Below are 26,736 nucleotides of genomic sequence, written 5' to 3'. Positions count from 1 at the left end.
GCAGGAGCGGATGTGTCCTGTTCCTGTCTGAGCTCTGATAGCTGGGATATTGTACAGTTCTTCAAAGAACAGGTTACAGTATGAGAAATAAAATGCAGGTCCATGAACAGGAATAGTTTCTGAGCATATCCTATCTAGGGACTCAGTCATGTTTTACTGATTTTTTTCCATAGATAGGCAACATTTTAATTCACAATCAAATGAGTATAAGATTTTTTTTTACTTAAAATTTCTGCTTGCAATTTTTCTACCCACGAGCTTGACAAAGGAGGGTGAAATGGTAAAAAGCTCAGTGAGAACTGCTCTGTTTTTACTTTTTGCTTCTGCCATTAATAAGCTGCCAGTATTTTGACCATGTGTAGTTTTGTGCTAGCCACCCTGAGGAACATAAAACAAGTCCAACATGGTGGGCTTTATATTAACTGCCACAGAGTCACACTTCTTTCCATCATTCTTTCATATGTAAAAACATGATGTTGATCACTGTAGCTGACAGCCTTACATCAGTTTTCACAGATCATTTCCAGCATTAATGTGCATAAATTCAATTCTTTGTGTTGTTTTTTTAGACAGACTTTTCCAGTATAGTTTTTCAAGTTAACTAGCCTTATTGTATTTATCCCAACAGAAAGAGCCTGCCCTTCAAGGGTCACGAAAGACAAACTTGTGGAACTTTGATTCCGGTGGCATGATGGAACCACCAATGCTCTCACTGTCACACTGCCTCACATAGACAATAAATGAGTTGTGAGATGGCGCACACAGTCCTGTATGAAAGGGACTTAATGACATGCGACCAACCTTTATCATCAGTATTCAGTATGTCGCTTGATACTTACCAAACTGAGATGAATAAGATGAATAATGCATAAATATCTGAATATCAGATAAATGAGATTTAAGTTTAAAAAGATACAAATTTCTTCTTTCGCTGACTGCAAATCTGATATCTGTCTGGAACACTATACAAGGTTTTTGTAAGACATTAGGAAATGAAGGGTGGTTGTTTTTCCAAATAATCAGGGGAGAAAGGGTAAACGATACGATTAAAGTTCAAAGGGACAATGGTCATGCCATGTCATCCGGGTCGTCTTCTTTTAAGTCTTTAGGGATCATTCATAGTCTTATGAGTTCTTTGTTTTATTTGACTGGCCTTTTGCACTTGGCATTCAGTGATCAATAGTACCAGTGCCAGAGTTTGATGGGATGAATACTAATGCTGTGGAACAGCAATAGCATATGACTGGCCTAGCTATAACTTTATATCTTACTTTATTTCTTCATCGTATTCCAAACTCCTGTGGCTCTGTGACAAATCATGAACCAGTATATTTGTTCTTTTTGGCTCTGGGATTAGGTTCATCAATTCCAATTAATGTGTTGCTCCAGATTTATAACACTCAGCCGTCTAAGCAGATTCGACATCCCAGAGTTCCCCAGTGCCAGTGATGGTCCCTTCTGTGCTGTTAGCAGAGGATATGTTATCGTTTGTATTCAAGGACGCCCATCATTTATTCTGGCTTCAATGGTGTTCAAACTTTCATGCAAAGATGGCAGAAAGAGGTAATTTTTGTCTTAATTTCCATTGTTTTAGGCTTTGGGGGTATCCAGGGACTTTGTCTGTCTTCAGGGCATTTCTTCTGGTTTATCTAAAATTCGTTCTCCGGGAAGGACATCCAGTGGCAACTGAAGCCATCTGGAAAGTCACAAATATCTTCACTGTGCAGCTAATTTTATTTATTTGTAATGTAAAAGTGAATTCTACCACTAGATGGAATGCCAAACTAAGAGTTGAATAAGAACATTAATGTTTGTAGAACAGGTTTAATGTATGTTGAGGAGATAAGGAGGGAATTGTTCCTCTTTTCTTGTCATTTCATAGAAGATTAATTGTCGCTGTTTGAAAATGGTTCCTGACAGGTTTTTATCTGTTTATAGATGTGGAGAAAGAAAATGAAATTGGTTTTACTCTTAATACGATGTGATGAGTCCAGAATAAGAATATTTTCGTCTGGCTTAAGAAGATCTTAATATTAAGTCCCTGGGACAGAAAAATAGAATCTCACATTATGGGATCACACAAGTAAAATCTTGACTTTTGGCCAGAAGCTTTTGTTATTATATCTACTGGAATAATCTTAATTGAGCCTGGAAATTACAAAAAGTTGTAGATAGCGTGTCATTACATCACATGTGGAAGACCGAGAAACAGACAGATGGAAACTTATTTAGAACCAGTCTCGAAGAAACCGGTCTTATTTGGTGAATTCATTCCCATTAGGGCTGAACCATCAGTCTGATTCGTGGGATCATTGCCCAGGCTGCTGACCTTGTCAACGTTAATTTTTTACATTTATCTTTTTTTTCAATTTAGATATTCTTCACAACCTAATTTTTACAATCTAAGGGTCACTTCCTATCAGACATTTTATACTCCCTGTGTGAATGTAATAGTTGCACTTATTGAATCTTTGGCCCAACATCTTGCAGAGCACATATGTCAAACTCACATCTGGGCCGAGGTGGGATTATCTTTGGTCCGCAGGATAATATTTATTACTATTAGAGCTGGCCCACCGATATGTTGCAAGCACCATTGATAATGCAAGTCCCACAATGCACTACAAGTGATGTGGCGCCTCAGTCGAGTGCTGGCGAGTGCGAGACGCACCAGCTCATCTGGCCTCAGTGAGTCGCCTGTTGTCAACTGTCAGCTACCCCTCTCCCCCAAAAATGGGTAAACGAAAGGTGGACTTTAAAAACGGGGGGTTTCAAGACCAAAGTTGTTCGCGGAGAGAGCAGCGACTCTTCTGATACTGCGCAGCTGTTTATTTTTAAACGGGGATGCAGATCTGTGCATTAAGGAGGGACTTTTGGGGTTAAGATCAATACATGGCATCACTACGGGAGAGGATAACTTTGATGTAGTACGCAGACCTGTAAATGAAATGAGCCTGCCTTGGGATAAAGTTGTGGCACTGACAATAGATGGATCGCCTGCGATGTGCGGTCAAAAGAGGCAGAATCTGGGAGAAAATACATGAGGAATTACTCAGGAAATTTCTCAGGAAAAGCTGGGTATGGCAGCCCATTCTCATCCTAATGCGTCAACCGCCTGCCGAATGTTGAGGGCTTTCTTTCGTGTCACATACCGACGCATCAGAAACCCCTATCTCGTCATTTATTGCTGGACCTGGAGCGTCATATCTAGATCAACACTTGTATTTCTCTGTAAACCTAACAAAAATAAAAGCAAAGTTAGGATTTTGCATATGGTTATGTTCCTCCGGCGAGAATGGGGCGCCTAATGCGCTGATACTGTATGTGACGATGAAAAATTGGGAACAAAATTAGACGCTTCTACAGCTTTGTCGAAAAATTGTGAAAAAGGGGCACCTAATGCGTCGGTATGTGACGCCGAGGGAAGCTTCTCTATTTGTCAGGCAGTTGACACACTGGTATGAGAATGTGTTTCTTATAGAGCCATAAGAAATACATACAACAGATTTTTCTTGTATTTTATGTCTGATGTTGTTGTTCGTTGGCAATATATATATATATACGTATTATGTATAAGCATTGTCAGTTCCCGGTTCAAGTTTCTGCCTTAGACTAGAAAACATCAGAGCAGAAAACTGAGCTGTGATATGTTTCCTTTTTGTACTTTTTTCTTGATACCACTAGGCATGTTGGATTTTTCTTTAAAAGGAGTTGTTTTTTGAATGTGGAAAAATATTTTCATTAGATATTACCTCGGAAATGCTGCAGATTGAGCAAATGGAAAGTGTTGCAACTGATTTTTAATCTATGTAATGTTGTTTTAATAGGTATTAAAAGCTTTGTTAGTTTCATGGGCAATAAATGCAAAAGTTCATCTCAATAAGTTTTTCAACAAACATTGAACCACTCCAGCCCTTGACTTGTACCAATATTTAAATTTTGGCCCACTGTCTTTTTGAGTTTGACACCCAATGTAGTGAGTGCAAATTTTTTACATAATTTTTTTTTAAGCCTAAGCCTTTTATTATATTAGTCATGCTTAAGACTAATGGCCTCTAAATACCTTACACAAATACTCTTTGCTACTCTAATACCAGATTTGATGGGTTTTCATCCTGTTTGAATGGTTTTCACTGGACTGATATGACATATCTAGAATTGTAATGGTTAATTAATTATTGTCAACATTTGGCCTTTTTGCTGTTGTAATATTAACAGCTATTTTATTGCTGAGGTCATAAAACAATTGATCTAACACATCACAAGTTGTCATGTATTCTCTTTTAGTATTTTGGTGTATTAATTATAATATTCATTCATTTAATGGGTTATCCATGTCTTTGCCTTTCATTTTTTTTCACCAATTTTACTAGTTTTTAAAAAAAGATTTGAGAATTTTCTTATGTGATTGATATTTAGTAGTAGAGATTAATTACTTCATTGTGGCTGAGCTGTGACGTCAGAGGTACATTTTTTGATATTTAGATTCATTTAACCTGCCGCTATTAATACAGATATGATGTTTTGTAAAGAAGTCTTTTTGGTTTGGTATGATGTAATTGTGGGATGTTTTTGGGGGAAAGATTTAGTTTAAGCAGTGTAATATTTGTGCTGATTTTTATTGAATTGGACAGATTTAACATCGTATTTGGGTGAGAAAGTGTCAACTTGTTCTGGCACCCCTGTTCCACAATTGTTTATTGCTGCTTGAGGAAGGAATGGCGTTAGAGATTTAAACTTTAGGGAGGATTTAAATGGACATTAAGTGTGATACGTACAGAAGGAGACCGACATCAAAGAAATGCCCAGGCGGTAGAGAAGAAGCCAAACCCAATCATAAACACGCAGGGCCAGCCAGGCTATCCAGCCTTCATTTCTCAGTACATTTAGCTACTGAAAAGCACAATTCTCAAAAACCCTAGTTACAGATTTCTAAAGCAGTGCGTGACATGTTTGAGGCTTCTGAAGTACTGGCTCTCCCAGCATCTTCATGCATCCTTGCTTCAGCTGCAGCTAACCAGCCATCCAGCAAGCCAACAAAAACTCCATCTACCCTTAGGCGAGGAAGGTTTTCGGCATGGCCTTTGTTACATGGCAGTATTACATATGATTTTAGTTATTTTATGTATTTTTCAATATTTCTAGATTGGATTCTATTGAAATTTTTGTCTGTAGAAAAACATTCCTCTGAATGCTCGAAACATTCTCAAGTTGTAAAGCCTATTGTAAAGGTTTAAATAGTTTCTGTGCTTTTGTCCAATAGAAATTGTCATTGCACCACTTCCATAATAAACTGCTATTTGACTTAATACTGAGATATAAAAGAAGTCCTAGTAGGCATATTGTTCAAACTAGGACCTTGCAATTTGGCCATCCTGTAAACAGGAATATCCTTCATGAGTTGTATAATAATGCAAAAGATCCAAGCTTAAAAACATCTTTATTGAAGACTTATAAAGGGGCCTGTATTCCACTGACTTCAGATTTGTGGAAAGGCTCGTTTTTTTGGGATTCCTTGTCTCGTGTGTGGTTTGGTGGCTATTGATTTTTTTTTTTTTTTTTTTTTTTTTTTTTTTTTTTTTTTGCACTGTATGTATTTATTTACTGCTGGCTTGGCAACAAATTGCCCTCAGGATGATAAATATTGCCTTGAAGTTTAGAGCTTACAGTAGTTTCAACATTTCCTTTGTACTTTTGCACAGTGTTAACTTTCTGGCACCAAAGAGGTAAAATGAACCGCCACCCATGCTGGTCATAAACCTTTGCGAGGGAAAGCAGCAAAAGCTCTCGTCTGGAAGAAATCCTTGACACCTTCCAGGTGCTAAAACATGTCGAGGGTAAGATATGTGGAGAAACCCTGTACTCACATGAATGTGCTTTTTATAGAAATAATAAACACTGCTGTTTCCTCTGACCAGATTATTATTAATCACATAGCAACAAAGAGTTTGTAAAACAAAATATTTCACTTCACCAAATTCTTGGATAGGAAGGGGGTTCATGCGTAACAAAGGTCAGGGAACCAGAATTGATCCCCAAGAAATCAATTAGTATTCAAATTTGTTTTCATCAGACTGCAGGAAAATAGATAATGATCTGGCACTTTTACAACATCAATAGTATTTGTAGTACCGAGAGAGTGCAACTTTCAAAATAGAGTGATCTCTAAAAAGATAGTTTTTATCTAGATTTTTGAAGAGGACCAATGTCTAGATGCTGGACTTTTAAGTAAATAAGAGAGTACGCATGATTGATGTCATTTGATATGACATGATAGGAGCCATGGATGATGAACTAAACAGATTATCAGAACAACAAACAGCAAATTGCTCCACTTCGCTTGTGTAATTAAACACACTTTTTAATAGGAAATTGATTTGTCTTGAGTTTGTCATTGAAGTGGTGTCACTTCTGATTATGCAGATTCATCAGTTTCTGTTAGTTTACAATGAATAGGTGACAAAATGTTATGTTAAAATATCCGATTTAAGAGTACCTTGCAAACCGGCCAATATTCGAGGTGCTTTTCCCCTCCTCCAGCTCACACCCCCCTGTGTGCAGGGTTTTATTGACATGTTTACCTCTTTCAAAGGTCCTCTGTTTCCAACCCTGGTGATTTGACAGTCAACAGGGAAGTCAAAATATTTTCTTGACGGAGAAGCCAAGAAATAGTTTCTGGGATTTTGTTGCTGAGGGAAGAATCAATCAAATCTGCAACAATGATTTCCTACCAAATCCTAAGTGATTTGTTTTTGAGGGCAAAGACATTTAACTTTGTTGCATGAAACAGCAATTTAGGGAATTTTCCAACATTGGCTGAGGATTTCACTCTCTCTGAGCTCACTTTGCGTTATTGAGGTGGTGAGTTAAATCTTTGCTTTGTGGCATGTCATTTATCATGTTTTAACAAAGTGCCTTTACGCAATAACCAAACATAGACCCAAACAAATAGGTTTTCTGTGTATCCCTTGTTATCAATGATGCTGCAGCCAGTAAATGGTTTAGGAATTTCATATTCAGCCTAAAGAGCAGTTGAAAATAGTGTCTATTCCTTTCAGATTAAGGGGGCTTTGATTGGATTTTTTTTTTTTTTTTTGCCAATCATTTAACCGTTTCTGACTGAGGCTTTTTGTACAACGATGATCCGGGTTTGTGTTGGTGCACCTTTTTATTTTCTTCTAATCTAATGTAAATTCAGCTGAGTGAAACATGCAGTGAGTGCAGTTGTGGTGCCTTTATGTAGGTCAATTCTTCTTCAGTGTTCCCTGCATGGCCTTGTGATGAGTGATTTAATTTTGTGAGAGAGGGAACTATGGTTTTATTATTCATACTCGAACAGAGGCTGAGGTTGCGGTGCATTAAAGCATGACACAGTCCTTTCCCCTCTCTCAGAACTGTTATTCCCTTTACCCCAAATTGGACTTGAAGCCATCATTTGATGCCTGCACTCCTTCCCCCCCCCCCCCCCCCGTCACAGTCACAAAATTCGGTAAAACTTGAGTTTTTGTAGCACATTTTTCCACTCAAGTGGTTCTGGTGCTTGCATTATGCAGTCTTTCAGTCACTGATAACTCAAGATGGTGTTCTCACTTCCCCCAGAATATCAGTCAGCTGATTTAGGACACTCATAGATGAATATGTTCTCCTGTATATGACGATAAAACTTAATATTTCAGACATGAAGGATCTGATTAGTTTGTATATTCAGTTACAACCGGCCGGTTGTTAAATCAGTGTCTGAAAATCCAGCGCCAAACAGCTGATTTAGATATGTGATAGCTAATGTCGATGTAGTTGTGTGTCCCAAGTTGTTGTTGGACCGAAATCTGTAATGTTCTAATCATTTAAATGTTTAAGTCTCCATTACATCATAACGCCTATTGCCTTTCATATTTTAGCCATTTAAGTCTATTGCTGGAATTCAACGCCAGACTAATTTTTATTTCCTACATAATTGTAGCATCTGTCGTGCCTTTCTGGCATTACAATTAAGAGCTGAATGTCACAGACTATGCTACAAGTATTGCACATAACAGCAGATTCATCCATCTGAATCTTTGTACTGGCTCCTATAGGGGTCTGCACCGACACTCAAGAAATCTGTTCAGTTCTATTCAAGATTTCGTAGGAGATGATTACTGTGTTTTCTTCCTGGCCACAGAATTTGACTGAAGTAGTGTACATTGTTGCTACAAGAACATTTGCTGCAGAAGTCATTTTAGAAGCATGACTTTGACCTCTGAAGTGAAAGATTTTCTGTGCTACGTTGTAACTATTGAGTGAATTCAGACTAAATTGTTTTTATTTGGGACTCAGCAGCATGCAGATCACCTTAATGCTCTTACAAATAGTGCCTCATGGTAGTTGCACTTTAATAGCGGCTAGATAATCAGTAGTCCTGATAGAATCACAACACTTCTTTGCGAGCAGTTTCTCTGTGTTTGTTACTCTAAAGCAGCATGAGGCCTCGTACATTTTGATGGTACTCGCTCCCGCTGATCTAATTGGATACCCTCTGTTGCCCACGGTGAATCATTGCTGGAACGCCTCTCTAACCTCTCGTATTTATTTTTCATTGAATGCAGGATTCCCCAAATCACAAGGCTCAACCTTAAAACTTCTATTTGTCCCTTGGCTCTACTCATTGATCTTTTTTTTTTTCCTCTTCTTTTTTTTTTTTTTTTTAAAGCTTTGTCTGTATCACTTTTATTCCAGCAGAGGATTATAGGCCTGCTTTTATGTGTTCTGCCTCCCCAGAGAGAAGCTATGAGTTCAGGCCATTCTCCCCACTCCACTGATTGACTGCTAATTTGTCAAATGCATTTTAAGGTGCAATGAAAAACCTGACCCCTCTCTGCATTCATATATGAGGATGACACTTCCGTCCCTCCTCCAAGTATAAGTGTTGTTTCTTATCCTTCCACTGCCCTTGACTCTTGACTGCTGCTGATGCAGAGGAATATCTGCTGCACCACAGGAACTTTAGTAGTGAAACGTCTGAAACAAGAGGGAAGGCATTTTGGCACACACCCAGTGATTTTCAAAGACATGTTTAAATCCTGCCAGTTCTCCCGCTCCTTATCATGTAGAGTATCTCACTCCACTGCTGATCCACACCTCAAACGCCTCCTGGAAAGTGGTTCTCGCTGAGCCGATCGAAGGGAAAGATTTTTTTAATTACTTGCCCCCCTGCAGAATGAAAAAAGCACAGGTTTTGCCTGTGGGTATCAGTATTGACTTGAGTGTATGATGTTTTAATGAGCCCGCCGCGTAAATGATTTACTGCAGTTGTTTGTGCTTGGAAGGCTGATTTGTTTATTTTTGCTCTGCTGTTTCAGTGCATGGATTCTTGGTTGACCTCAAGGCAAATTTAAGACTCTCCAGACAGACCAACATGTCAAAGATCTCCAAAGCAGCCAAGGCGGTGAAAAAATTGGACACAACCAATGTCATCCGAGCCATAGTACGATCAGGCCAAGCAGCTCCTGGACCGCCACTGGGCCCCATCCTAGGACAGGTAAAATTACTTTCGATTCCAAATGAGGAGTATTTATCTAATTTTGAGCGTGAAGCTTGAATTTAGCCCCAGAGCCTATGGCTAAAGCCCTTAGCTGTGAAGAAACCTGATATTTGCTTTTTTTTTTTTCCACTTTGTCAATCACACAGACACTGCTTCTTAACTCTTGGTCCCAACCTCCACCTCCACATCCATCTCCTCCCTTAACCCAAATCATTCTACCATTCTCATTCCAGTTGCACATATCCATCACGCTGATGGGTGTCAACCTGCCGTTATTTTCTCACAACATTCAAGCCAGAGACGTAAACAACACTTGCCTACATGCATAAGCCTGAACGGTTACACACCAATTGAAGAAACAGGATTGAAACTATGAAGGTTGTGTCATCAATTCATATGAACTCGCTCCTGCTTCCATTGTTGTGGAGTGACAGTGTTGAGTCGGTCTTCTTTGCTGGAGCTCAGTGATGCACATGGTGTCTTTTTCATCCATTGATGGACTCCAGTTGTGCTGAGAAAAATGGCTCCATGTATATGCTAGCGCGCTAACTGAAATAGGAGATTTTGTAATCCTAAGGCATGGATCAATGAATGTTATCTCGAAGTACAATGTGGTTGAAAAAAAAAATCTTTTTAAATGCACTCGTCCACATTTTGCCTTTAAACTGACAAGGAAGTTGCTGGAGATCCTATAAAAAATATAGTTTACACCTGTCGGCAGTTAATAGTCATTCAGCTATTAAAGTTTAATTGTCCTTTGCAAAATTGAATGAAAGCAACCTCATGGCTTGCTCTGTACATACAAATGATCTTGTTAACCTCTTTTATGGATACCCTTCAACAGCCGTGGATGCTGTTACAGATCCAGATCAATTCGCACAGTTAAAGTATCTCTGTAAAGTGAACATAACTGGAAGAAAATGGCTTAAAACAACAACATAAAAAAATGCTGCAAGTGTTGTCAGAAAGCAGTATTGGCGTGACTGATGCGATCTTCTACATTATTGGTGCCATAATTTACGATCCAGTTGAAGGGATGCATTTGGCAGAGTCACAGGCATCATAATAAGAAAATGTTTTTGTCTAAAAACCTGGTCTAAAAATCTGGTCATCAGCAACTCTGAACTCTAAATTGTCGAATACTGGCATTCTACATATCATAAAGCAGATTTTGTGCCACCGGATATCCTATTACTATACTACTATACTATACTGTACTACCAAAAAAAGTACATCAACCTGGTTTTGACTTGGCCTGTCCATCCATTCATCCATCCATCTTTCCCCGCTTATTCGGAGTCGGGTTGTCCTGGGTCTTCCATGTGGTCTCCTCCCAGATGGACATGTCTGGAATACCTCCCCCGGCCGGCGTCCTGGAGGCATCCTGACCAGATGCCCGAGCCACCTCATATGGCTCCTCTCTATGCGGAGGAGCAGCAGCTCTACTCCGAGCTCGCCCCAGTTGATCGAGCGCCTCACCCTATATCTCAGGGAGAGTCTGGCCACCCTGCGGAGGAAACTCATTTCAGCCGCTTGTATCCGCAGTCTCGCTCTTTCGGTCACTACCCACAGCTCCTGACCATAGGTGAGGGTGGGAACATAGATCGACCGGTAAATTGAGAGCTTCGCCTTCTGGCTCAGCTCCCACTTCACCATGACAGACCGGTACAGAGTCCGCATCACTGCAGATGCCGCACCAAGCCGCCTGTCAATCTCCCGCTCCGTCCGTCCCTCACTCATGAGCAAACGCAAAAGATACTTGAACCTTCCACTTGGGTCAGGACCTCTTCTCCGACCGTGAGTGGGCATGCCACACGTTTCCGGTTGAGCACCATGGTCTCAGATTTGGTGAGACGGTGAGAGCTGGAGATCATGGCCTGATGAAGCCGACAGAATCACATCATCTGCAAAAAGCAGAAACTCGATCTTGCGGCCACCAAACCAGATCTCCTCAATGCTCTGGCTGCACCTAGATATTCTGTCCATAAAAGTCATGAACAGAAGCGGTGACAAAGGGCAGCCCTGGCGGAGTCCAACTCACCGCAAATGGGTCCGACTTACAAACGGCAATGCGGATCAAGCTCCAGCCTGTCTCCAAATTCAATTGTTTGCATCGGTGTATAGACATGGCTATGAAGATGACATTCCTCTTTACCCTCCTTGAAAGCCAATGACTTCAGTCATAGAATACTGAGAATCTCAGAGGTAATTCATTTTTTTCAGTGATTTTATTTCTGCTTCTAAGAAACCAAGGCTGATAACTGACTTAATAAATGACAAAACAGAATTATTAAAACAATACTAATCAAGTTCAACCTCAGCATCTTTACATCTCATCTGCCTGCCAAAGGTTTTATGGAAATTGAGCTCACGGACTCACTGTGTTAAGGGGAAATGCAGAATTGCAAGAAACAGAAATTGTCGTGGGTCGGTTCATGTTTCTGGTCGCAAGCCTGGTAAAGTGCGGTTTATGCGCCCCTGTAAAGTTTGTCATTGAATCTTTGCAGAGTACTTTTCAAATGAGTTGCCCGACTATTTGCAAGTTCTAGTGTGTAGTAAAATTGTTTCTACGTTGTGATATTCAACCAGATTAGGAGTCTGTGGGCAAGCCACCAAGAACATCTTGGAAGCTGCTGAAAAAGCTCCACTCTATGTGGCTCTGGATCAAGAGGGGTGATGAGTGGTGCAGTTAGCTGCCCGGACACAGGTTGGGGCCCGATCATCCCCGGCCAGGTCGCCTGGAAGACGGTGTCTGAAGATAAGACCCGAAGCACCCAATGACGCCAGGTCATTCATTTACGATCTGTCCAGGTTGCACGGCGAGGTGTACAATCGGGCCAAGAAGACACTTCCCTCGGCGATGCTAACAAATCATTCATAATCATAAGAAAAATGCTGCTGCCTGTGTTCGAAATACCACGTAACCTCTCCCTGTTCCTCGGTGGAGCTTCAAACTTGATGTCTTGCCGCGCTGCCCACTACTTTGCAGTTTTGTTTCGCTCGCTTCACCCGTCCTCTGAGACTCAGCAGGCGGCTAATTTCAGAGGACAAAAAAAAAATTCAACAAAGGCCTCCCGTACAACCAATTTGTTCAGCTCTCAAAGAGCAGACTGACAACATTATCGACCTGCTGTTGAACAGCTTAAGAACCAGATATTTCTCCCAGGAGTCGATGGGCTGTATGAACTATGGCTTCAAAGAGTGCAAAAATCAGTTAATATAATTCACTCCTCAATAATCTCACAAACTCAAGATTGAGGTTTCGAAAGTGATTTCATTTTTGAAGGGCAAACAGCGAGTGGCTAATTTCTGCAATTCAAATATCACTCGTCCTTTTTTTCTGGATCCCCTCAGCCGTGATTTTAATTGCTGCCAAGCAGTACTTCAAGAGTTAGCAGTATAATTGATTTTATTATTATTTTTTTATTATTATCATTTATTATTTCAGTTTGTTACCAGAACTTTTGTGAAAAATATTCTGTACAAGTATTTTGCGTCACATTCACACATATCATTGGAGCATTTGTTCATGCACATGATTTTCTAAAGCAATATTAATAACACTGCTCAGGATTTAAATGAATGCCACAGAGGAAAAGCTTTCTTTCATCCTCTACCCCTATATCACTTGAATAAGAGTTTAGACTGACAGTCAGGCTCCTTGTCTTCAGGCTAAACTTATCACCAAATGCAAATTACCTGATTTCAGCTGCCTGAATACCAGTGCGTTTGATGTCAAAAATTGGCGGAGTTCCCCTTTAGACTGCCTGCCGTTAGCACATGAAGAAACTACAAACAATACATTTTGCAACAATTATTGGTCTCCCCCATCATGGCGGCTGTCAGAAATAGCAGCACCAGTGTTTTCACATGGTTTGAGTGCCCCCTTTCCTTCCCAAAATCATGGTTTCCACTTGCCATTGTTTTGAACTGGGTCGTTTTAAAGCCTCTCGAACAAAAAGCGACTTAAAGGGAAAATTTGTTGTTAAGGCTGGTTATATGTGGTCCCTGCTGCCTGTTTGTGGTTTTCACTGTCTCCTGTGCCCATATTCTGCTTCAACCAGAAGCCTGTTGAATTATGGATATGCAACTGAATTTAAATCATTTTTGATATACTTTGGTTTCTATTTTTCGCACTTGCTCATCATGAAATATACTTTTAAAAAATCAGTTTTTGTTCCATGTTTATGCTCTTAACAACTATTTTATCATATTGTCTCCTTTTTCTTTTTATGTCCATTTGCTATATTTCTTATCTGTCTTGAGGAGCGGTTTAATGGTACAGCCACATCGAGTCAGTTCGATAGACAATTTAAAGCTCACGGCTCAGTACTCTTTCAATGTATGTTCAATTACAAAGAATGAAAACAAACTCACTTTTCATTACTCTGTTTGCAAGAGTTTGAGAGCAGTTTTTTTTCTTACTCATAATTTTGTTTCCCAATCTGTGAAACTAAGTTCGAGAGCAAAACAAAACAAAACCAAAAAAATAAAAATCCCACTAGCAAACCTTCGGGTAAACAAAGTACCATTTATTCTTTTTTTCAAAGAGATGCAGAGTAACATCAGTATTTATCTGTCTTTGTAAGTGCATTTTTCAATTAAATATTCAGTCTTTTGCTGTGGCAAAAGAATTTCCCCTATGGGGATCAAAAAAGTTTATCTTATCTATCGATATCTATGATAGCGGAGAAAATTGCTATAAATTACCAAGCCCATATTGTCAGAGAAAGTCAATGTTCTTAATCTGCCAGCTGTATTTAGTGCTAAACAATTCTTATTTCTTTTGTTCACTCTTTATATTGCTTACCATGCAATATACCAAGTATACCAAGACATGCAACCATCCACTTTTTCATTCACGTATTTGGACAATTTGTCATCTTCTGTTAACCTACTGCATGTTTTTGGATTGTTGGAGGAAATCTGGAGAATTTAGTGAAATCCTGCTCAGACGGGAACAACATGCAAACTCCACACAAAAAGGTCCTAGTAGGAATCCAAAGTGCTCACCACTGCGCCACCAGTTCTTGTCTATGAAAATAAATCTAAGCCAACTGGGAAAACCTGCAGGAGCAGCAAGCACAAAATTTGGCAGAATATTCACCCATAGATACAGAAACTTTGTTAAAATTCCACCTAAAACATCAGGTTGCTTCAAAAGGACTTGTTTGTTTTTGCTAATCACCAAATCAAAGAAAAGCCGATAACAGAAAAAGTTTGAGGCAGTTTGAGGCCGACCTTTCTGTACTTGAAACTATACATTTTCAATATATTCAAATTCACTACTCAAACAAGGGAAATATGTTCATGTCGTGCTCTTTATTTTGGCATCAGCAACCTGAAGATCATCACGAAGCCAAGCATCTGAGTCCACGAGTATCTAGTTGTCGGTGAAATTACGGTGTGTATTTTGATAGCGTTAGGGTCTTTTGCATCATTTCTTTCTCATTCATCAGAGATACTTTGAAGTTCTCTCTGCAAGCGGCTGTGCTGAGTGTATGTGCTATGATGAATGATTTAGACATCTGTCCGTTGAATGTGGCTCTCTCTGCCGACGAGGTGGGCGGGAGCTCCAAGGCACACTGTCGGTGTCACTGTGTCGGGGATAAGGAGGTGAGATGTGTCGCAACCCGAGTGTTCAACCATTCAGAACAGGGCCATATGTTTGTTGAAAGGTTATTCCATTTTGGACCGTTTGGGATGTCATTGCTCTTGTTCCTTTTCCCCTCCTGGCACCCATACTTCATCAAGCTCACTTTGTGTGCCACAACCAGTAAATTGCATTTGTCTAAGGCTCCGCTTTGTGCAATCGCCCCATCTTATCCAGCCTTACCTGCGCCTTTTTTCAAATCCGACTTAGTACTCCTGACGGGAGAAATGTAGAAAGATAGGTTTCCTGTCTACCGTTGGCTAAGTTTCTACAAATAAGAAAAATATAAAGAAGGAGCAGGCGGCACAAATGAAAAAGTGACAGCTTTGGTACAGGAGAGCAATTACGGGCCATCATGAAATTAACACAAGCGAATGAAGAGTAAGAATAGAGTATGCAGGAAAGAGTGGCAGGAGAAGACAGACTATAGGGTACTGGCTCATGTAATTTTCTTCAGGAACAGGTAATGAAAGTCTGCGGGCATTCCAGGAAAATGCTCACTGGTGTATCTAGAGCTTAACAGGTGAAACAAATTTTAGAAGGTAGTCATTTTCTGTGCCTGCCGCCGATGCTGTTGCTTTTAGTATAATAGAAATGTAAGACGTTGCCCAACAGGGAGTGCAATCAGAATGCCTGTGATTGAAATGTAGAGTGAGGAAGGAGTGGATGAATAGAAGTGGGTCGGCGAGAGTTTGATTGCTGTCTACTACCCTTGTTATCCTTCTTGGTTGTTTTTTCCTCTCTGAAAGACTCGACGAACAAGAGAAAAAAATCCCCTAAGAGACTTTAAATGAATTTCCTTTTGTGGCTGACAGTGTATATTTTATACTTTTAATATATCTTGTAAACAGGATAGAGATAAAGTTGTGAGAAAAACACTTTCATTTTGACAAATAGCCTAATTATAAATTAACATGACCATTCCAGCTCAGAGGAGAGGCTGAAGAGGGCATTCAGAGCTTCCCTAAATTTCTCTCTCTCCCTCACACACACACACACACACACACACACACACACACACACACACACGCACGCACACGCCATTGCATCAACACAAATTTCTCCTCCAGGCAGACAACACAAAAGCACAGTCAAAGATTTCTGCAAGAGGATGTGGGGCATAATTATGATTAATGACGGCCTCCTGTCAGCATGTAAAGCAATGAAGCACAATATTCTGCTTTGAATCTGTATGGCACTTCATTCACTTGATTAATCCAGAATCAGCAGCACATGCAAACATGCAATATTCCGAGACTCGCTGGATGGTTACTGATTTGCTTTAATATTGTAGAGGATTTTAAAGACTGAGGCAGTTATTGGTCCCTGAGGCCTCCTGGCCCTTTGAATAATTTGCAGAGACTCCTCCCGCGTGGGTGACAGACCGCCAATACCCATCCAAAATAATCTCCAGTGAACTGTCATCGCAGTATGCATGTATGAAACACTTTATTAGGTTGCATTCTGTCCTGGGGGTGTAGGTGACAACAGCTGTGGAGCAACTTCACAGCACACGCATGGCGGATGTCCAGGTCCCACATGGCGGGTGCTTCGTGGGGAAACAAGGCACTTGACTGTGCATCCTCCACACCCTCTGCTCTGATCCATAGTACCATGGCACAGATGCAACACCGACAACGAATTTATCATTTATCTAAAGTGTGGGAGCAGTGGAGTGATATTTAGGCTTTATAAGCAGCTGGCCATCTTTTCATAGGACTGACAGACCCAAAGACAAGTACAAACGATAGAAGACAACAAACATTAATTTGCAATGTGTTTTTATAACTGTAAAGGGATTACTCTCTTCGATTTCCTGTCTTTGCAAACAGTGTGATTAAATAGGCCTGTATTTTGTCTTAAAGTGGGAATTAAGATGGTGCAGAATGCTTGGTGCTCTTCTTTAAGCCTCGCTGCTGAATCGTTTCGTTTATACAAAAACGAGTTCCTGGGAATAATGAGTTATGCACATTTTGTAGGATTTCATCACTGGGGACAGGGACTGCACAATTTCTTAGGGAAAAAAAACATAAGGAACATGCAATTTGTTGAAGGGAAAATGTGTTAGAATATAATTTTTAATTGTATAATGCATTCTGCTTATAAATCCAATTTTACAGTCTTTAAAAAAACATCTGTTTTGTACAGATCACCATAAAAAACACTGTAATAATTGCATGATGATGTAAAAATTATCATTCCTTCTGAAGTAAAAAAAAAAAAAAAAGGAGTCAGAATAAGTACAATTTCTTTTTTCTTTTTCAAAAGTATGCAGCCCTAAAGGGGCATTTTGCTTTTCTTTATGCTCACTTGCATATGCTGCATAATGTTGCACGTTGGTACTAAACATGGCCAAAGCTTGAAATATCCAAATCAAGTGTCTGGAGCCAAATGATCAGAAGTGCAATTTTGGATAAGGGAGGTTATGCTCTTTTAGACGTAAGCTCGCTCGGTGAAACCCCCACATTTCCCGTTATTCCTGTCAGCTCTCTTTAGATCACAAACAGTGAATCATCATTTCAGATGTTTCATTTAGTCTGCTTTAAAAAAAAAAAATCAGATCTGTCACTGGGAGCTATGTTGTGATATACAATAGTCATTCTCCCGGTATGACACTTTTGGCTTTTTGGCTTCAAGTATTTTATATGTATCTTTGTGATAAAAAGCTCTGCTCACGAATGAAGCACAGAGACGCTGGAACGGCTTGTTCCAGATAGACGATGATGGGTTGCTTAAAGGGCCAGTATAAGATCAGTAATTCATTTCTTTAACTGTCACTTGCGCAAACTTAGTCTGATCGCATCCCAAGATAAAGATATGGAGCTGTAGATGTGCAAAACAAGCCCCAATTTTAAATACTTGATATCAAATAGTTAGCTGGTCTTTTACAAATCTCTGTCTTCAATAGTTTGAGCACTCTCTCCGCCCAAGTGGTTGCCATATTTTACACAGTTTAAACACCACAATGAGTGATTTCTTTGAAGAACATCTTGTGCCTGACAACTAATGCATGATTTTCGCCAGTGTTGCTATTGCTTGAATGAAAACCCCACCTTTGTGCAGGCTCAACTCTGCTCTGACGCACTGAAGCAGAGTGTGTGGATTTTATTGGTAGATGGCTGTGAATTATGATTCTGTAGCGCTAAAGTAAAAAAATAAATCACTGGTCCCCTACATCTATAACTTTTTCTCCTAAAGAATCCTATAAAGTAGCAGACAGAGAGGTCACCCTCCGTATTTTGCTATCAGTCTTGATCTTTATTTTCCTCCCAACAAATGACATGAACTGAGCTCAACCTTCAAGTCCAACTAACCTGCTCTGTACTAACCGCAGACATACCAAGAGAGCAGACCTGCTCACTAGTCTGAATTTTCCATCTACATTAAATAAACTCAGACAGTGTTTTGGATTTATCAAATCATATCTTGTGTAAAATTGCACAACATTCCCAAAACAATTTACTTTGGGTGTATAATGTGATGATATCTTTGCCTCCTAGCAATGCATTTAAACATTTACTGCCAAACAAAGAGTTTTGCATTGTGCATCCCAAGAACACTATAACACACAGTATGATGGTGAAAATATTATGAAAGAATGTATGCATATTTTTTTTTGTCCATTATCCCCTTTAAAGATGTACACCATATTTCACACCTCCCATGTTTTATCTTTCACACATAATGGTGTATAAAGTAAAAACTATAGCTTAAATGATAATGATCTTTGTGGCTTTCACTGCCGCTAAATTTCGACTGTAACCACCTAACCGTAAAGATGATGGATTTTATGTACCGGGGTGGATCTTAAACCAACGGCCCCCTCAAGCAGAGCCCGAGTCTGGTGTTTAATCACTGGAAGAGCCAATGGGTAACACTGGGACAGACAGCTGACTGTATATAACACACGAGCCACGGCTGCTGAGTGACTACCAACATCGGTTTTCCTCTAAAGTCTCCTTCTTATCTTGTCCTGCACCTTAACTTAAATGAAACATTCACGTTGGGGGGGAAAGGTGACCTATAAACTGCAACACTTCCCTAAATGTCACTTATTTCCAGTGAAATACTGGAAAATCGACTAACCATACATTTACCCATAATATTTAGTTTCAGACACCTAATTCTCCCAGTTCCAAGAACTCTGCTTACTTCCTGACAAACATTTTCCTACTGAACAACATAAAAAAAAAAATGTCTGTTTAATTGTAGAACTTTGCCACTTTTACCCAATATTAATAGAAATCACAGCAACAAGGAGTGATTAAATGTCATTTGAGTCCCATTTTATCGAGTAACTAAAATTAACCAATGAAAGAAAACTGTCAAACACCAAGACCTAGATGATTGTTGCAGGACAGAACTGACCGACGTCTGCAATTGTGCCATTGAACAGTACACCTCGGAAATATTCATTCCACTCCGTGTGTGTGTGTGTGTGTGTGTGTGTGTGTGTGTGTGTGTGTGTTCACAATTCTAAAATAAACACCCACAAATCACAGCAACGTCTTGGTGCTACTTATGGCACCACAAAACCCAAGCTTACCAAATGTCTTTTTTTCACAGCACTGCATTATACCATCCATGGTTATCTGCTCGGCTGCAATGCTGCCTTGCCTCGTCCGTGTTTTGAGTCTGCATTCAAACGTTTGCACTTGGATGAAACTCTCTAGAGTTCATGGGAGATAAAAGAGGGTCCCAGGGGAGTCTCGGTGGGCTCCAGACTGACATGGGAGAGCGTGTGGGTTTGGGAGTGAGATAGTGTTTGATAATGGCTGGGAGGGGTTTTCCCTTGATCCTGGCCCTCTCCCTGCTCTGGACTCTGGCTCGGCAGTGTGGAGTTTGAGGGTTCAGCTCCTGCCACGGTCTCTGCTGCTGTGGAGCTGCGCTCCTGCTTGTGTTTCTCCCAGGCTGAGCTCAGCTTAACAGCCAGAGCCAGTAGATTCTTTCCGAGGAACACCGTGGAGACCCGAGGGTCCCGGTACCACAGCATGCCCGTGCCTCTGAGTGCTAAAGTGAAGATGTTGATGGTGACCAGGCTGAGCCAAGGGTACAGGGCCTCCTTACGGGGCCCCCTCTGTCCTGGAAGGCCAGTGGCCCCCAGCTCTGTGAGGGCCACACAGGGCAGCAGCAGCAGTAGGGCGTAACAGTAAAAGAAGACCAGTCCCTCCGCCCACATGGGCAGCCGCTGCTCAGTCCCTGCGGCCCCACCTTGAGCTTCCCACAGCCCCGCCTGCAGGTCGAGCACATCCAGCAGGTCCACGACCACCCAGAGAAGACGTCCACGCACCTCCTGCTTCCTACGTTGCGGGGTCATGTGGTCCGCTCCGGTGAGAATCAGAAACAAGGAGGGCAGGCAGATGGAGAGCAGGAGCGTCAGGGTCTTCCTGGCCAGCGGGTCGGGCGGCCGGCGCTCCTGCCGGTAGTTATGGCAGACAAAGAAGAGTTTGAGCTGGAGCAGGGACAGAAACAGGAACCAGAGGGCGTTTGCGAAACCACGACGCGGTGACCGGGCCTCTGAAACCACCCCCGCTGAAACGAAACGCAAAGCGAGCAGGAAGCCTGCATCACCTAGCAACACCGCTGCACATTGCCACAAAGTAGGTCCTGGAATACCCCGAGCCCCCAGCATGCTCTGTTCCAGAAGATAGAGGTCCAACACTGCCATCGTGCTCACAGTGACCAGGGTTGATACGCACACCTGGGGCGTGGGCACCATGCCTGGAAGACATACACACATGGAAAGGGAAATGTCATTCAAAAATCTCCAATCTAGGTGACACATAATCAAACACATTTTTAAACTGATTACTTAAAACTAATTGAATGTAATTTTTCACTTTGCTTGTTGTTGTTGAGGACACTGGCTGCCTTGGAGACAGTAACCGCCTACATCTTCAGCCAGTTATATCTTCCATGGTTGCTCAACCTGAGAAGCTTTTAAAATTATGTTGTTTTTTTTTTTTTCCCCCCTCTGAAGCTCTTTTAATCTGTTAGCTTTCCCATACATGCAATAACATTGTTTCTTATCTGAGATATTCCCAAGAGCTCTGCTCCGACTCTTTCTGTTGTTCTATTGTTGTTTCCATTCCTTTTTGCACTCACCTTAGTCATTACTAATTAATTACGCTCTGGCACAGCTATGTGTCCTGCCTTCGCTTCTGTTGTGTGCCCTGGTTATCCTCACGCCGCGCTGCCGTCGTTAATCTTCACAAATGCCTCGATCATTTTCAGATGAATATTGATAAGTTGCTTTTCATTTTGAGAGGTGTTTGACTCCAGTCTTTGTGTACTCACTGTATATCGCAGCGAGTGCATGTGAGCAATGCTAATTTGACTGTATTTTCGTTGCGGCTCATTCCTCAGCCGGGGACAGCGTAAACCTCACTATCGATCTCGGCTTGAGAAATCATCATTGACTTTATGCTGTGATCGAACCGACAACTCCTCACCGCGCGGCATAACACGGGCAACGGGCCGTCCGTTATCTGTTCGCTGCTCCCCGGGGGTGTAAACCCTTCAAATGGATCAATGACATTGTAATATAAAATCATTACCAGCTCTTGTGTGTCATAAAGGCAACAGTTGAGCGTGATCGAGTGAGAGACTGTCAGTGTGATTGCAGCATCTGACTAATGTCTGCAAGGGAAAAATCTGTATTGATATCTTGCCGATGGAAGACGCATTGCTTCCCTCACCGCACGACAACAAGGAGCCCTGCCATCTCCTCAGCGCTGTCTGAATCGCTCAGGAACTCGGAGTGAAAAAAGGGGTTTGGGATAGATAGATCGAGAGAGGGAGAGAGGGAGACGAATCCAACTAAAAGATTGATAGGCCTTTTGGCTTTCTACATGCTTAATAAAGTGATACTGCAAGATGGTAATAGTTCATAAATAAGCTCAAGGGGAGGGGGTGAATGTGGTGGAATGGAAAAGGCTCAAACGCCGATGGAAAGTGACTTCCACCCACTTAAATGAAGACACGGATTCCGTGAGCTTGGCCTGGATGAATCCAAATGTATTCATCAGAGGGAGTGCTGAAATATCACACATAGGGTTTGTTCTGAAACCGATGAATCAAAGAGATGAGGCGAGGATCTGGAGTGATTAATCCGCTCGAAGGCATGGTGGGAGGACAGGCGTGGATCACGCCAGTAATATCTGATTGTCTATGAAGCCTTTTGTCTCACCACTCTCTGCAACTTGATTATCATTCTCCCAAAGTTGAATGAATTCCACAAAGCTGCAGATCTAGAGGATATTGGAATTTAAATGTGGTTTTTCTTCCCGAGGTGCCAAACCTGATATTCAGCAGAGGCGGGAAGGGTGTAGAAGTTGATAGCCTCTTTTGCAGCTGTTTTTTTTTCTCCCCCCCCCCCCAGCTTTTCTCCCTCTCCAGGTCGCATCTCCTAAATTATTCTACCTGCGCCGTTTACATTTACCTGGAAAATCTCGCTGTCAGCCCATGTTTGTATTTTGATGCGCGGTTGACATGGTGTAATTTATTCTCCCCCTAGTGAGGGACTGGGATGACAGCCCATGTGTCCACTCTTCTTCTCAATAATGGTAAGATTCATCATCCCCCTGTCTGGCAAGTGGCAAGGTTAGGCTCCCTATTTGACTGTAAAGATGAATAATGGCACGTAATAGTGTGTTATGATTTTACACACATCACTAAGCGTGTGTTCTGGTGCACTGGAACCCACCCCGGCCCCCCTTCCCTTTCCACTGCTTGCCTTTGGGCTCATCATATGTGAAGCCAGTACACACAGAGGAGGAGCCATGTTCATCACATCCAAATAGTCATTAAATAAAGCGCTTCACACACACACACACACACACACACAAAATCGCAAAGATAACAAGAGGTGTTTGGATGATTTCCAGGCGGACAAAACCCCTTGTTGAACAAAGATGGATTTGTCTGCAAGTCGAAGCGCACCGGGTTCCCTACCAAAGCTCTTTCCTCCATAAAAGAAAAAAAATAACAAGTTATTGTACAGTTGGCAGCAGAAGCTCCAAGAGGAGCATCCCTGCCAGTTTGTCCAAACTAATTCATTAACAGCGAAGGGGATAATCCTCTCTCACAGGTCCTCCATCCCCAGCCATGAAGCCACAGGACCGGAAAAAAAAAACATCTGTTGATTTTTTTCCCCCTCAGGTAGTCCGAGTGACGCTTTTCAGAGCTTCTCTCTCTCGAATCGATCGCATTTGGTTTCGCCTCAGACGCGGTCGCCGTGCGCCGGCGTGTCACATCCAGGAAAAAAATCCAACGATCGCTACTCATTTATTTATCTATTTATCAAAGAAAACCAACGGTCGCATCGACGCGTCTCTGCAACACCTGTTTTATAACTGTGCTATTAACCGCTGGGGGGGGGTTTCGTCCCGGGCAATGCCGATCGCACAAAGTGAGGCTGTCAGTTACCCGAAGCATCGGCGTCTCCGCTCCCGGTCGCCTTCGCTCGTCGGGTGACGCGTGAAGTCTCTCTTTCACAGCCGCGGATAAAGTGTTATTCTCCGTGAGGGCGACTGTTCGGGAGCGAAAAGTCATCACCGACCGTCACACCGAAAAAAAAACACACCCGAGTTTGTTTGGAGGGGAGGATTAAAACACACACACACACAAACACACACACGCACACACGCACGCAGCTCATACTTATCAAGATCTCCTCCTCCTTGCAGATCTGGCATGGCAGATGCCTCCGCGCTTCGGCGGGCACGCAGGATGGGCGACGCGGGGGGCTCGATCCGGATCCGTCCCCTCCCGCAGCATCGGAGGGGGTTGGCGGGTAGGGAATGGGGGGTGGAGGGGCGGGGGGTGGGGATCCGCGGTGTCTGGTTTATCTCTCGACGCGGCGATGGGGCAGAGATCCGTGCGCCGCCGCCGCCGCCGCCGCTCAGCCGGCGGGCGAACCGGGAAGTCGGTGAGAAGTAGAGGGCGAGGAGCGGCGATGCGCAACGCTTCAGAGATCCGACCGGGAGGGCGCGTCGCCACGGAGAAGGGTCGATGAAGACTACGAGAAACTCACGCCGTCCGACTTCGGTCGTGGCGTTCATTTGTAGGCAGCTTGCGTGCGATCCAGACCCCCCTCCCCTCTCTTTTCCGTCACCCAACCCACCCACTCACCCACCACCATCATCCCGCTCCACCAACAGCTGTGGGAAGTTTAGGCTGAAGATATGATGAATATTTCAGTGCGCCCGGCAGCAGGAAAAAAAAACCAACTCTGCTTTATGCTTCCAGTTTGTAGATTATTTGCATTGTTGACGCCTTTATTTAGCGTCCGCCCCATTTTAGTGGAGAGAGAGAGAGAGAGAGAGACAGAGATGGGGGGGAAGTAGAGCGAAAGATGCTCTTTGCCCCGTGGACACGTTTAGAACTCAAAAGGCAGATGTTACAACTTTAATAACCCCTCCCCCTTTCCATTCCCCCCCCCTATCCCTTACCCTCTTCTCTCTCTCTAACTGGAAATCATCACCATGTTAAGTCATTAGATCCAGCTCACTGCCATCTTCTTTCAATCAATTAATTTTAGCCTCCTTTTGGTTGCGCAGCATCACCTTGTCCTCAAGGTCCCACACCTTCATCTGTAGGCATCTGAGCCTGCACTTCCAAGCGGAGGCTCCACACTCTCCGGCTGTCAGTGTGTCGGCTTCATTTTAGAGTGATTTTTAATCACACTTGTGAGAAAAGGGATGGAGAGTCATCTTTCTTGTCAGATTCAGCTTTGCGCTCTGCTGGCTTCCAAGAGACCAGAGATTTTCCATTTTTTTTTCCCCCCTCACTTGTGCCTGTTTTTTTTTTTTTTTTTTTTTTTTTTTTTTTTTTGTTCTTTGCCCCCTCGTCATCCAAGCTCTGCCTCGCATTCAGTGTTTATCCCTCTCTACCCTCCACCCTGCTACTATCCCTCTTTTGTGTTCCCTGTGGGTGTGGTTGAAGGTCACTTTCTGCACTCTGGCTCACTTTCAGGATGGAGAGAGAAAGGGCAGTGAGGCTGAATGGAAGAGGAGAGCGAGGAGCAGACACATGTCCTCACTTCTGTTTAGTCATCACTTTTTTTGTTGTTGTTGTTGTTGTTGCTACAGACATGATTGAGGGAAGTTTTGGAAGGATTCCTGGTTTTAAACCGTACAACAGTGTTTAAAATTCTTCTTAAAAGCCCCCCCTTCTTCGGAGTCTGAGGCTAGAATTAAATTCCACCTTTTGTTGCTACAGTTTACCCCCCTCCCGCCCCGTCGCAGACTCCAACAAGCTTTCTAATAACACCACCATTAGTAGTAGTCAGATTTCATTCTGTCAAGGATGCACAAACACCCCATTCTCTTGCCTTCTCTGTCTCTTGCTGACAGTGTTCGGCGAGACCATTCAGTCATCTCCGGCGTTGAGTCTCAGCTGCCCGCTGTTCGGGCTCCTGGGTTTCTGCTGCAGCCTCTGCACGTGATTAATCATGTGAAGTGGCAAAAAGCACAACACTGTCAAGACGGTCAGGGAGACCTAATGGAGTTGAAAATGGAATGTTTTTCTTTCATGCAATCCATTTTGTTCCGCCATCGCCTGGTCTCGATCCGTGTGCCCTCAAACAGGAGATTCTTCTTGTTCTGCCAGGTGCAAACAAAAGCATGAGACGAAAAATGAGAAAGAGGAGGGGGGGTGGGGGGGGAGAAAAAGAAAAACGCACCATTTCAAGAAGTCCCGAGCCTGTTTGCGGTCACAAATTGTCCCTGGATGTTGTTCGCTCCACTTGACCAGAGCTCTTCAATTTTTTTTTTTTAAAATTGGCTTCAGCACAGTCCGCTGGAGACGTGGGGTTAAAATCATTTTCATTTTCCACTTTTAAGACTAATCCACCCCTGCTCTGGATCGGCAAATCCTGTCAAATGTGTGTCCATCAGGTTAACTCAATAGGGGTGCCGCGTGCCACGTGCAGCAGTCAAACCTGGCCGATGGCGTTTTCTGTCCGTCCGCCCGTCACGCAGCCTGGCAGAGGCGATCTCAGACCCTTTGTGTGGGGCGGGCGGCCTGCGGCCGAGCGGTCCAACATGAAACCTAATCAGCTGCATGATGCTACAATGGGGCTGGATGTGATAAAATGCCAAATGTGGAGCAGATTAAATGAACAAGGTAATGAAGGTAATGAATGAGAGTGTTTCACACCGAAGACTTTAATTAACCTCACCACCCACCGGCCTCCCTCCACTGTAAGGCCTTTGTCACCGTATCACATCCCCATTCCAAGTCAAATGCCCGTGGCAATTTATCCACTGGCCTTGTGTGCCAGGGGCAATTAATCCTGCCTCCTGCCCCAAGGCCACATCCTACATCTGTGTCCCTTTTCCCTTAATGTTTGCCACGCTTCTATAAGCACAATACATCTCTTGACCTACTCTCCCTCACTTTCTCACCTCCCGTATTCTTTTTTTTCCCCCCTCCTGTCCAGTCAGACGCAGAGACACCTGCGACCATGCACAGTGAGTGAAGATTTCCTCGCTGTCAGCAGTCCCCGGCAGCTTAATATGCACACACGTACACTTTTCAACTTGATAGTGTTGTCTGATTG

At 42.5% G+C, this 26,736-nt stretch overlaps 2 protein-coding genes across 6 annotated transcripts in view; one reads left to right on the top strand and one right to left on the bottom strand.

Annotated features, from left to right (window-relative positions):
- mrpl11 (mitochondrial ribosomal protein L11) overlaps positions 1–26,736 on the top strand; it is a 50,481-nt gene that overhangs the window by 9,886 nt on the left and 13,859 nt on the right. For all 4 annotated transcript variants that reach the window (XM_086158000.1, XM_086158002.1, XM_086158001.1 and 1 more), the window contains one exon: positions 9,339–9,517. In XM_086158000.1, the coding sequence (XP_086014126.1) occupies positions 9,395–9,517 (123 nt within the window). In that variant the 5' untranslated portion in view covers positions 9,339–9,394. The remainder of the gene's footprint in view (positions 1–9,338; positions 9,518–26,736) is intronic.
- Positions 18,411–23,961, bottom strand: tmem265 (transmembrane protein 265). 2 transcript variants are annotated; one of them, XM_086158607.1, is made up of 2 exons: positions 23,835–23,961; positions 18,411–20,894 (listed from the first exon to the last, which is right to left on the bottom strand). In XM_086158607.1, the coding sequence occupies exon 2, from the start codon at positions 20,890–20,892 to the stop codon at positions 19,843–19,845; it is 1,050 nt and encodes a 349-aa protein (XP_086014733.1). In that variant the 5' UTR covers positions 20,893–20,894; positions 23,835–23,961; the 3' UTR covers positions 18,411–19,842. The 2 variants fall into 2 exon arrangements, with proteins under 2 accessions (XP_086014733.1, XP_086014732.1); XM_086158606.1 differs by lacking the exon at positions 23,835–23,961 and adding an exon at positions 23,601–23,722.

Source organism: Fistularia commersonii, chromosome 13 (genome assembly GCF_037954325.1).
Source record: "Fistularia commersonii isolate RoL2024-O1a breed Wild chromosome 13, RoL_Fcom_v1.0, whole genome shotgun sequence".
Classification (NCBI taxonomy): domain Eukaryota; kingdom Metazoa; phylum Chordata; class Actinopteri; order Syngnathiformes; family Fistulariidae; genus Fistularia; species Fistularia commersonii.
This window is presented reverse-complemented; position numbering and strand designations above follow the sequence as displayed.

What these genes read in the sequence shown, in the direction of transcription:
- tmem265 (XM_086158607.1), bottom strand. Translation starts at nt 20,892, where the DNA reads ATGGTGCCCACGCCCCAGGTGTGCGTATCAACCCTGGTCACTGTGAGC.